The 12,969-nt window shown below is 42.5% G+C and overlaps 1 protein-coding gene across 1 annotated transcript in view; it reads right to left on the reverse strand.

Moving 5' to 3' along the window:
• ADAMTS17 (ADAM metallopeptidase with thrombospondin type 1 motif 17) overlaps window positions 1-12,969 on the reverse strand; it is a 348,017-nt gene that overhangs the window by 271,823 nt on the left and 63,225 nt on the right. Inside the window, exon 5 of the mRNA XM_032391277.1 lies at window positions 47-130. Within this exon, the coding sequence (XP_032247168.1) occupies window positions 47-130 (84 nt within the window). The remainder of the gene's footprint in view (window positions 1-46; window positions 131-12,969) is intronic.

The raw sequence follows: 12,969 nt of genomic DNA on the forward strand, positions 1-12,969 counted from the left end.
CAGTTACGCCGTCTATGTGCTCTGGTGGGCGGCCATGGGGACTTACAGGCCGTTGTCGTAGCAGGACGAGCTTGGTAACTTGAATGTTCACCTTACTTCCAAGGCTCTGGTGCTGAAACATATTGTATACCTGTCAAGAGAGAAAAGAGAATTAATGACATAAATATAAAAATTAATAAAAATACAGTGGTATCCTGAATGGGATCCTGGAACAGACAGAAGATGTTAGGTAAAAACTAAGGACATCTACGTTTTGGAAAATAAAACTTTATTAAATCAAAAAAAAAAAAAAACAAACTAAGGACATCTGCATTAACTATTGACTCTAGTCAATAATAATCAGTCAGAATGCCAAAAAAATAATCCAACGGGCAGAGGACCTGAACAGACATTTTTTCAAAGACGACATACAAAATGGCCAACAGACACATGAAAAGATGCTCAATCATCCGGGAAATACACATCAAAACCACAATGAGATACAACCTTACACCTGTCAAAATGACTAGCATCAAAAAGACAAGAAATAACAAGTGTTGGGGAGGATGTGGAGGAAAAGGAACCCTCATGCACTGTTGGTGGGAATGTAAATTGGTGTAGCTACTGGGGAAAACAGTATGGAAGTTTCTCCAAAAAGTAAAAATAGAATTACCATATGATCCAGTAATTCCCACTACTGGGTATTTACCTAAAGAAAATGAAAACACTAATTTGAAAAGATGTATGCACCCCTATGTTTATTGTAGTGTTATTTACAATAGCCAAAAAGGTATGGAAGCAGCCCAAGTGTCGATCGATAGATGAATGGATAAAGAAGTATACATATATACAACAGAACATTACTCAGCCATAAAAAAGAATGAGATCTTGCCATTTGTGACAATATGGATGGACCTAGAGAGTATTATACTAAGTGAAATAAGTCAGAGAAAGACAAGTACCACATGGTTTCACTTATATGTGGAATCTAAAAAATGAAATGAGCAAACAAAAACAGACTCTTAAATACAGAGAATAAACTGATGGTTAACAGAGCGGAGGTGAGTGGGGGATGAGTGAAATAGATAAAGGGGATTAAGAGGTATAAACTTCCAGTTATAAAATAAAGAAGTCACAGAGATGAAAAATATAGCATAGGAAATATAGTAAGATTGTAATAACATTGTTTGGGGACAGATGGTGACTACACTTATCATGGTGGGCACTGAACAACGTATAGAATTATTGAATCATAATGTTGTACACCTGAAATATAACACTGTATGTTAATTATTTCAATAGAAAATAATAATAATACATCAATATTGGTCCATTAGTTATACCATACTATTATAAGATGTTAATAAGAGGAGAAATTGTGTAGGGGAACTCTGTACTATTTGTTCAATTTTTCTATAAATCTAAAATATAAAATACAAATGACTAAAATAGAAATTTTTTATAAGATAGAAATTACACTCATTAAAAATTATATTAATTAAAAATATTAAAAATCTGCATTTTTCTAGTACAAAAAAATCTAAAAAAGAATAATTACACAAAATTTAATTTTCAGTGTTCATGAAGTCTTTTTAAAACAAAATACACACACACACACACACACGAGAAATATGACTCACATTTTATTTAAAAGGCCTTCTGAGGGGCACCTGGGTGACTCAGTCAGTTGAGCATCCGACTCTTGATTTCAGGTCCGATCATGATCTTGGGGTCATGGGATCGGGCCCCATGTCGGGCTCCATGCTCAGCGGGGAGTCTGCTTGAGGAGTCTCTCTCCCTCTCCCTCTGCCCCTCCCCCCATGCTCACTCTTTCTCGCTGTGAAATAAATATTTTTTAAAAAAAAGGCCTCTGAGACCCCAAAATTCCCATAAATATGAATTCCCAGAAGAAATATGCACATGATAGAAAACTCTGGAATCACACACAGAGCTAAGCTGGAAATCAGTTGTTTAAAAAAAAAAAAAGGCATAGAACAGCAGATTCCCATAGAAGGAATGGGTATTAGATAATCCTGATAGAAAACTCAAAACCCCCATTCTGGGCTTTTATGTGGGACGTTGAAGGGGACCTTTAAGAAGGGGAAGGTCAATGCCTGTGGCCGTATTTGCCACGTGCAGTCCTGTGAAATCTCTAACCCTCATCAAAACCTGTCAAGGTCAGTATCTCCACCACCTTCAGCTCATCAAGAGAAAGCCACCTGCTCAAGACCCACAGCTCGTCAACAATGACCCCAATTCATATGCAGGCTTGTCCAGCCAACAAGGCCATAATCCTCCTTTATGCCTGAAGTCCTCATTCTAACCACAGTGTGTCATGGAGACAGGGTTAGAGTAACAAAAGAGGATTTGTCCCTCTCGGTTTTGCACCTCTTCTTGGTAGAAGGACCTCAGTATCAAAAAAAATCCAAGGAAAGTGTTTCAAGGGGAAGAGAGGGAGGAAATCTCAAACAAGGCAGAGGAATCAAAGTTGACATGGACGGGGAAAGGCCCATTGAATGTGAGAATCCCTGGGTCCCTCTCCTGTAATATGGACAAAGCAGGATGCAGGGGGTATAATGGGACAGATCAGGTAGGTGGTAGAAGAAGATACGGAGAGAACAGGGATGAGAATCTTTCGAACACCTGGCGAAATACTTCTGCTTCATTGTGTCCTGGTTTTTCCTTTGTTTTTTCCACTTTTATTCAGATGTGATTGATATATAACACTGTATTATTTTTAGGTGTACAACCTGATTTGACATATGTACAATATACTGCAAGATGATCACCACAAGAAGTTCAGTTAATGCCCATCACCTCACATAGTTACAATTTGTTTTCTTGTGATGAGAACTTTTAAGATCTGCTCTCTTAGGAACTTTCAAACATATGATCCAGTATTATTAACCATAGTCACCTTGTTGTACGTTATATCCCCAAGACTTATTATAAATGGAAGCTTGCACCTTTTGACCCCCTTCACCCATTGCCCACCCCCATATCTCTGGCAACCAGCAAACTCTTCTCTGTATCTAGGAATTTAGCCTTTTTAGATTCCACATATAAGTGAGATCATACAGTATTTCTTTTTCTCTGACTTATTTCACTTGGTTTTGAAACTTCTCTCTTTTTTTTTTTCCTGATAGACACAACCTAGAAGGGAGAATTTTCCAGCAGAGGCATTAAAACTTTCTACTGTGTTCTTTGGTACATCAGCCACAACATAAAACAACAACCAGAGCAGATTGTAGCCACAGTTAATCAAGGCCACGTGAAGCATACAATGTTTGAGCATCTGTGTGACAAAGGAATTAGCTGTGTCATTGCTTGGATCTTATTTTTCCAGTACAAAAAAATCTAAAAAAGAGTAATTACATGAAATTTAATTCTTTGAAAACTATTATTAAAGCAAAAGAAAATCTTTGGGTAACTTAATATTCTTTCCCACAAGGAAAAAGAGAACACATTTAGTTGTTCTGTTCTTACTCCACCCCACCCCCCAAATTTATTCCACTAAGAACAAAATAGTAGTCATTTCTTTTCTCTCTCTTTTTTTTTTTTTTTTTACACTGGACCATCTGTAGGCCAATACTGAAGTCATGTCTTAATTACCTATCCCCAAACCTGGGTGAAGGAGAGGAAAACACATAACTTTTTCCTTGTTTTGGTATTTTGAGAACCACCCAATGGCTGCGACTCAGATTTTTCCAGTAGGATTGGGCCCAAACTGGAAAACCTCAATTCAAAACATCAAAAATAGGAAGAATGAAAACCTGCAGTTCTGAGGGAGAAAATTCAAGTCACACAGGATTTCAAGGTGCAATCTAATCATTGCCTAGAATGTCAACACCAGCCAAAGGCGTGAGAGGATATTATTTAAGGAAGGTTTAAAGGAATAACACAGTAAAGCAATTTTCAATGGAATTGTGACATGCCACAGAAAAGCTGCATAAAGAACCTGCATAAAAGAGCGCAAATTTCAGGAAGGAAAAACTATAGGAACAACCTCTCTTGGCAGAACCGTCCATTTCCTCCTCGCTGGGCTGATGACAGTTCTGTGCATTCTATACAACCACAACCCCAAAGGCTCAAGTCGCTTCCCTTGGGGCAAATGCTCAAAAAGGAGGGAAGATGGAGAGAAGACAAAGCTTCCTCCTTCAGGGGCTAGGAGAAGGGCTGGGAGATGGGGCGGGGGGGGGGTGGTTTACTGGGTACAGAATTTCAGTTTTGCAAGATGACAAAGTTCTAGAGATGGGTTGCACAACGTGAATATACTTCCTACTGAACTGCACGCTTACAAATGACTAAGATGGTAAATTGAATGTGTATTTCACCGCAATTAGAATTTTCTGAATTAATTTTTTTGAAAGACACTTCACACTCTAGCGACATTCTCTAGCAAGCGCGAAGGCAGGCACTTCCCCTCGACGCGTACCTAGGGTGCTCACGTCCTAGAAAGCAGATCTGGGAGCCTGACCTCGGCCAGAGCACCTTGTCACCCGACGTGAGCCATCCCACGTTCCCACAAAGCTCAGCAGAGCACAGGGCAGATGCACAGGATCTCCCGGGGGGCCCAGAGCCAAGCCCGGCAAGCCAGACGAAAATCTGACGACAGCCACAAACACAAAGCATCAGGCCCCAAAGACATGTACCGAAGTCTCCTCGTCTTTTTTTCCCATGGAAATTCACGCTCAGGAGAAGTCCCGGAGGCGGCGGCCATATGATGTTGAGGGAGACACCTGGTTGGGCAAGGAACAGCCCGGCCAATCGTCTGGAAATTCTGTCTCCGGCGTCCAGCTCTGGCTGCGTCCTGGCAAGTGTTCAGAGCCCTGGCTGCGTTTGTCACATTTCCTTGGCAGCCCAGGGGCCAAGCCGGCGGGGAGGAGGGACCAGCTCCCAGCAGCACAATGTGGCTCTCCTGGCTGGGCGACTTGGGGACACGGGCAGGGAGGGGCGGACAGGGCCAGAGAAGCAGCAGCAGGTGACGGGGACACGTGGGGAGGAGCTGTGCAGAGTGCCCACGCAGGGTTCCCCAAGAACACCTGTGCTACTCAGGGCCTCCCCCGGGACAGACAGACTCAAATCATGTCCAGTGCCCATCCAGACCCCGGTACGGGAAAGGACTCTTTCTCCTGGACAGTGCCCCGGAGGGGGGCCCCTGAAGCAGAAGCACCAACATCACCCGGGCATTTGCTGGAAATGCATTCTGGAGCCCACCCCAGAACCACGGAGCCAGAGGCCCTGGGGGTGGGCCTGGCCACCTGCCTTTTACAATCCCCACCCCCACCCCCGCCCCGGCGGCTTCCCCGGGGATCGCTTCTGGCGTGTGGGAACCAGCGAGTGCTCTAACACCGTGACAGTTTCTCTGGGCACCAGAGAAAGGCTTGTTGTCTGTTTCGCATGGTAATTGAGTAAAACTGATGCCATTCTTCCTCCCAACAGAACTCGACTGGAACATCTCACGTTTTCATTTCACTCCACGGTTGTTAAACAAGCTAAAAACAACCAAAGCTCCGGCAAGTGGCCCCGTTTTCCAGTTTGGCTGCCCCAACCCCGGGTTTCTGGTGTCAACGCCACCTGTTTCCGTCTGCAATTTGTTCTTTAAAATCTTCCTGCTCCCATGTCATTACCAGCCCCCAACCACAGGAAAGCCAAGAGATAGACATAAAAGGGCACGACAGCACATTTGGAACAGGGACAAAGCCAAGTCCAGGGGACCATGCTGCAGTCTGCTGCCGGCTCAAAGACCCAGTCTGGCAGAGGCTTCCCGCTCCGTGGGTACCTGTGCAGGTGGAGTGGTTTGCTGGGGACCCAGAGCCTGGAGCAGGACTCCAGCTCCCTGGATAAGAGTCAGGCAGAGGGGTTTTTAAAAACACAGATCAGCGCATGCCACTCTTGTGCTTCAGCCCCGGCAATAGCTTCCGACCGCACGTGCACTGAAGCCCACTCCCCCTGCCCTGGCGGACCAGACCGTGAGGTCAGCTGGCTGGCACACCCCTCACTGTGCCCCCTCCCCATCACCCACCAGAAACGACCTCTTTCTGCGCCCCCCAAATGCCAGACTGACCTTGGCTGGCTAGCTCCTTAGTGCCTGCCCCCTTCTAACCGGAACATCACTTCTCACAGAAGTGACCTGACCGCCTCGCTCACTTGCTATCGCCTGGATCTCTGTATAGCAGTTTATAAAATCTGCACACAAATTTTACTGCTTCGTGTGTTGAGCAAGCACTGTCTGTCGGTCCCACTACGTGAGCTCCATGGGAATGGGACTGGTCACGGTCCGGATTCTATCCCTAGACCCTTAAAGAGTCCCCGGCACACATGAGGTACCCAGTAAATATAGCTGAATAGAATTAGTGGGTGAGCTTTTTAACTTATTTTTAATCACAGTAAATACATGTAACATAAAATTTTAGCATCTTAACCACTGTTAAGTATACAATTCAGTAGTGTTAAATGCATTCATGTTATTGTAGGACAATCACCACCATCCATCCACGGAACTCATTCACCTTGCAAAGCTGAAACTCTGTACCCATTAAACGCTAACTCCCCATTCCCCCTACCCCAGCCCCTGGCAGCCCCCATTCTGCTTTGTCTCTATGAATGTGACTACTTCAGGTGCCTCATATAAAAGTGGAATCATACAGTATTTGTCCTTTTGTGACTGGCTTATTTCACTTAGCAGAATATCCTCAAGGTTCATCCACGTTGTAGCCTGTGTCTGAATCCCATCCTTCTTTAAGACCGATGAATATTCCATAGTATGTATAAACCACACTCTGTTTATCCATTGAGCCGTCCATGGACACTTGGGTTGCTTCCTCCTCTTGGCTATTATGAACAATTCTGCTATGAACATGGGTGTTCAAATATCTATGACCCTAACTTCCCTTCTTTTGGTGTATATACTCAGAAGCAGAACTGCTGGATGACATGGTAGTTCTAAGTTTTTTTTGAAAACCACCAGTCTTGTTTCCATAAGGGCTGCATCATTTTACGGTTCCACCAACAATCACAAGGGTTTCATTTCTCCACATCCACTCAGCTTGCTATTACATGTACTTTTAAATAATAGCATCCTAATCAAAATGGTTGAAAGGCAGTGGGAGATACAGGCTTCCAGTTATGGGAATGAACAAGCCATGGGGATGAAAGGTACAGCAGAGGGAACACAGTCTGGTATTGTAATAGCGTTGTATGGTGACATAGCGTAACTCCTAGAGCTGTCGAATCACTATGTTGTACACTTAAAACCAATGTCATATCGTGTGTCAACTCTACTCGAAATAGATTCCTAGATAAATAAATAAATAAATAAATAATAATATCCTAATGGTAATGAAGCGGTATCTCATTGTGGTTTTCATTTGCATTTCCCTAATCATCGGTGACACTGAACATTTTTTCTGGTGCTTACTGGGTCACTTCCAGGTCTTCTTTGGAGAAATGCTTATTTGAATCCTTCTGCCGATTTTTAAATCAGTTTTTTTTTTTTTTTATTGTTGCTGCATTTTAGGAGTTCTCTATATTCAGGTTATTATCAAATATGCATTTGCAAGTATTTTTCTCTCAGTTCTATGAGTTGCCTTTTGACTCCACTGATAGCATCCTCCGATGCACAAAAGTTTTTAAATTTGATGAAGTCCAATTTGCCTATTTCTTCTTTTGTTGCCTGTGCCTTTGGTGTCATAGTCAAGAAGTCCTTGCCAAATCCAATGTCGTGAAGTTTTTCCCGTGTTTTCTTCTAGGGGTTTTATAGTTTTAGCTCTGATATGTTCAGGTCTTTAATCCATTTCAAGTTAACTGTTGTATATTGTATTAGTTGTAAAGGTCCAACATCATTCTTTTTCATGTGAACATCCAACTTTCTCAGCACCATCTGTTGAAAAGACAAACACTTCCCCTATCGAATGGTCTTGTCACCCTTGTCACCCAAAAATCATTTGACCCTATTTGTCAGGGTTTATTTCTAGGCTCTCTATGTATTTGTCTTTATGCCAGCACCACAGTGTTTTGATTACTTTAGCTTTGTAGTACATTTTGAAATCAGGAAGTGTGGAGACCTCCAACTCGGTTCTTTCTCAACATTACTTTGGCTATTCAAGCTCCCTTGAGATTCCATGAGCATTTTAGGATGAATTTCTCCATTTCTGCAAAGACAAATATTGTCCGGACTTCGCTGCACTGCATCTGCAGATTGCTCTGGGTAGTACTGACATCTTAATAAGAAGTCTTCCAACCCATGAACATGGATGTCTTTCCAGTCCCTTCACTAACGTTTGGTAGTTTTTAGTGTACAAGTCTTTCACCTCTTTTGTTAATTACTAAGTATTTGTTCTTGATGCTACTGTAAATGAAATGGTTTTCTCAATTGCCTTTTTGTTCATTGTTAAATATAGAAGTTCAGCTGATCTGTGTGTAGTGGTTCTGTATCCTGCTACTCTGTTGAATTATTCTATAAGTTCTAAAATTTGAGGGAGGAAGTTCTAGGACTTTCTACATAGAGGATCATGTCATCTGTGAATAGAGATCATTTTACTTCTTCCTTTCCTATTTGGATGCCTTTTCTTTCTTTTTCATGTGTAACTGCTTTGGCTAGGATTACCAATATTATGTTGAATAGAAGTGGTGAAAACAAGCATCCTTGCTTTGTTCTTCATCTTAGAGGAAAAACTTACAGGCTTTCACCCTTGAGTACGAGATTCACTATGGATTTTTCATCTACGTTTTTTATGAGGTTGAGGTAGTTACTTTCTATTCCTAGTGTGTTGGGTGTTTGTTTTAATGGAAAGGTATTGAATCTTATCAAATTCTTGTTCTAAATCAGTTGAAATGATCATGTATTTTCTCCCTTTGTTCTATTAATGTGGTATATTACATTGATTGATTGCTGTATGTTGAACCAACCCTGCATTCTAGGCATACCTCCCACTTTGTCATGGTGTATAATTCTTTCAGTATGCTGTTGAATTTGGTTTGCTAGTATTATGCTGAGGATTTTTACATGAATATTCACAAAGTAAATTGTATTTTTTTAATTCATAAAGAACTGTAGTATTCTTTTCTTGTAGTGTCTTCATCAAACTTTGTAAAGGCAATACCAGTCTCTTAGGAAGTGTTCTTTCCTCTTCAGTTTTTTGAGTGAGTTTGAAGAGGACTGATCTGTTTGTTCTTTAAATGTTTGGTGTAATTCATCGGTGAAGCTGTCAGGTCCAGGGTATTTTTTGGTCAGATTTTTGAATCTATTGATTCAATCTCCTTACTAGTTCTAAATCTTCCAATTTTCTATTTCTTCATGATAAAGCCTTAAGTTTTGTGATTCTAGGAATCCAACCAGGTCATCAAGGTTATCCAATCTGTTGGTGTACAATGGTTTATAGTACTCTCTTATAATGTCTTTTACTTCTGTAGAATTAGTAGTTGTGTGCCCACTTTTGTTTCTAACTTTAGTAATTTGAGTCTTCTTGTTAGTCCCTCTAGCTACGGGTTTGTTGATTTTGTTAATTCTTCTGAAGAATCAGCTCTTGGCTTTGTTGATTTTCTCTGTTTTTCTATTTTTTATTTATCTCTGTTCTAATCTTTATTATTTCTTTCCTTCTGCTAGCTTTTAGTTTGTTCTTCTTCCCCTAGTTCCCTAAGTTTTAAAGTAAGGTTGCGGATTTGAAATCTTTTTTTTTTTTTTTTTTTAATGTGAGCATTTACAACTATACATTTCCCACTGAGTACTACTTTTGTGGTGTTCTGTAAGCTTTGATGTGTTGCGTTTTCATTAATGCATCTGTATGTATTTTCTCATTTCCCCTGTTATTTCTCCCTTGACCCATGGGTTTAGAGTATGTTGTTTAATTTCCACATATTCGTGGATTTTCTAGTTTTCCTTCTGTTACTCATTTCTAACTTAATCCCACTGTGGTCAAGAGAAGATACTTTGTATGGTATCTTTTAAATCTGTTGCGACTTAATCTGTAGCCTAAGATATGTTATATCCCGGAGAACGTCCCATGTGCACTTGTAAATAAGGACTGTTGTTGTTATGGAGGATTCTGTGTATCTGTTAGATCGAATTGGTTTACTGTGTTTGTCCAAGTCCTCTATTTCCTTACTTATTTTCTGTCTTGTTGTCCTATCCGCTATTGACAGTGGCGGGGTGGGGGGGGGGGGGTTGAAGTCTCTATTATTACATAACTGTGTGTTTCTCCCTTCAATTTTACCAATTTCTGCTTCACATATTTTGATGGTCTCATATTAGATGCAAAAAGACTTAACAACGTTATGTTTTTCTTGCTGTACTGAAACTTTTTTTTTTTAATATATGGATCCTTCTTTGTTCTTTTGGTTAAAGTCTAGTTTGTGTGATATTACTATAGCCACTTCTGCTTTCTTATGGTTACTATTTGCGTGGGATATCTTTTTCCATCCTTTTGTTTTCAACTTATTTGTGTCTTTGGCTCTAAAGTGAGTCTCTTGTAGACAGCATATAGTTGGATATGTATTTTAATCCACCCTGCTTTTTTTTTTTTAAGATTTTATTTATTTATTTGACAGAGAGAGAGCACAAGCAGGGAGAGAGGCAGGCAGACGGAGAGGCAGGCAGAGGGAGAGGCAGGCTCCCCACTGCGCAGGGAGCTCAACGTGGCACTCGATCCCAGGATCCTGGGATCATGACCTGGGCCGAAGGCAGATACTTAACCAACTGAGCCACCCAGGAGCCCTCATCCTGCTGACCTGTTCACTGGAGAATTCAATCCATTTGCATTTAAGATAATTACTGATAAGGAGGGACTTACTTCTGTATTTTACTATTTGTTTTCAATATGCTTTATAGCATTTTTTGTCCCTCATTTCCTGCATTACTTTTTTGTGTTTAGTTGATTTTTTTATAGTGAAACTTTTTAATTCCTTTCTCATTTTCTTTTTTTATTTTATTATTTTTCTTTTTAGAGAGAGAGTGAGTGAGTGGAGGGAGGGGCAGAAAGACAGGGAGAAAGAGAATCTCAAGCAGGCTCCTCCACACCCAGCTCAGAGCCCAACATGGGGCTCAATCTCACAACCCTTGAGATCATGACCTGAGCCAAAATCAAGAATCAGACACTTAACCAACTGAGCCACCCAGGTGCCCCTCCTTCACATTTTCTTTTGTGTATATTCTGTAGCTATTTTCTTTGTGGTTACTATGGGGATTACATTTAACATCCTAAAGTTACAATGCTCTAAATTGAATTTATACCAGCCTAAATTCAATAGCATAAAAAAAATCTCTGCAGCAAGATGGCTCTTAAAAAGCAAATAAATATGGAATTATAACTCAAGATAAGGACCAAGTGCAAAAGCAGACTGCTATGATAAAGAAAACAGGTTGGCCTTTTCAGAGGGGTCAGCAAGGAGAGCCACTCTGAGGGGACATTTACCCAGAGCGCTCAAAGATAGAGAAAGCTAGCTTGATAAGGAGTGGGGAGAAGAGCATTCCTGACAAAGAGAGACCACGAGTCACAGAAGAGCTTGGGGCACCTAAGAAACAGGGGCCCACATGGCAGGAGTTCAGCGTTGACGTGGGGAAGGGAATCAAGTTCAGGAGAAGCAGGTGGTCCCAGTTCCACAGCCTGGGAGGGCTGTGCAATACAGGGAGCACTCCCCATCAAGTGCACAGGAAGCCATAGAAGGGCTTAGCGCTGCTAAGTAACGAAGTCCTAATTCTGTTGGATGAAGCTCTTGCTGGCCATTCTCTGGCAAGGAATCAAGAGGAAAGAAAACGAACGCGAGGAGCCCAACGAGGCAGCTCCGGCAGTCTCCAATGCCAGAGATAACGATGGGCAGTCCAGGGTGGAGATGGAGAGAAACAACGGGCCCCAGACAGGCCTGTGACCTTGAACAAGTGAGACCGGAGTCCCTCAGCCCTGGCTCTGAGTGCCCGCCCTGCCGTGTCCTTGCTCACTGGCTCTGCACCTTGACTACGGCACTCCCTGCAAGCTTCTATTTCCTTCTCTGTAAGATGGAAATATAATGAAATCCACCGGGTATGAGGAGAAATAACCCAGCTACTCATCACAGACGTGCACTCCTTTCCTTCCTCTCAGACACGTGCCTCTGGTCGGTGCTGATCTAATTCACACACACATCACAACCATGAGAGGCTATGAAAACTGTAAGCAAACACATGACACCCAATTCGCCCAGCTTTGAACGTGTTACCAAGTCCCTATGAGTGCCCAGGCCTGCCTTGGGGACAGGAGCCTGTCTAGATTTAGCCTCAAGGGTCCGAGCGGCAAGCGTGGATGGGCAGGTATCTACCCAGAGGATGTTGGCACCCATGATGCTACCTCCCGCAGCCTGGAGAGAAACATGTTGCAAGGAAGGTAGCAGCTGCTCCAGCAGATTCCCTTCCAAATCCACCGAAGCTAGGGAAACAGAGCCAGTCCAATCCTGCAGGCCCACAGTAAACACTCTGACGGGAGAGAGGTGAGCTGGTGGCCTCACCTCCCTGCTCACTGCACCTAGAGACCTGTCTAATGACAGGGCTCCTCATCCCCACCACAGTCCTTTCCCATCCTCCTGGCTTAAAGAAGATCTCACTTCCTAACGGAAATCCCTAGGCTAAAACAGCCACAGGAAGAACAGAATTCTTTGGATTTTCAAAACCAGGGTTTGAGGACCTGGAGGGTGGTAGTGGTGGACGGTGGTCTTGTTCAAAACAAGGTACCATGGCTGCATACAACTTGTCTTTAAGTTTTCTGAATGGCGACCCACCACGAGAGCCACAGAAACCAGCTCCCGGTGAGTCTGTGTAAGTGGGTCAGGAGACTCTGCTCTCATTTGCTTTCTGGCCTCATCAGACTGGCCAAGAAACCCCACCGGAGGTGACCGGAGGGTTCGGTATTAGCGTACACATGCCAGATGCCCTTCACCACAGTGGCCCCGCTCTTATTGGGTAGGCCTCATCAGGAAACATCTAAATCCCAATTTAATGGGGTTGGCCCCAGATCTGCCCTC

This window comes from Phoca vitulina, unplaced genomic scaffold, assembly GCF_004348235.1.
Source record: "Phoca vitulina isolate PV1807 unplaced genomic scaffold, GSC_HSeal_1.0 scaffold61, whole genome shotgun sequence".
Classification (NCBI taxonomy): Eukaryota; Metazoa; Chordata; class Mammalia; order Carnivora; family Phocidae; genus Phoca; species Phoca vitulina.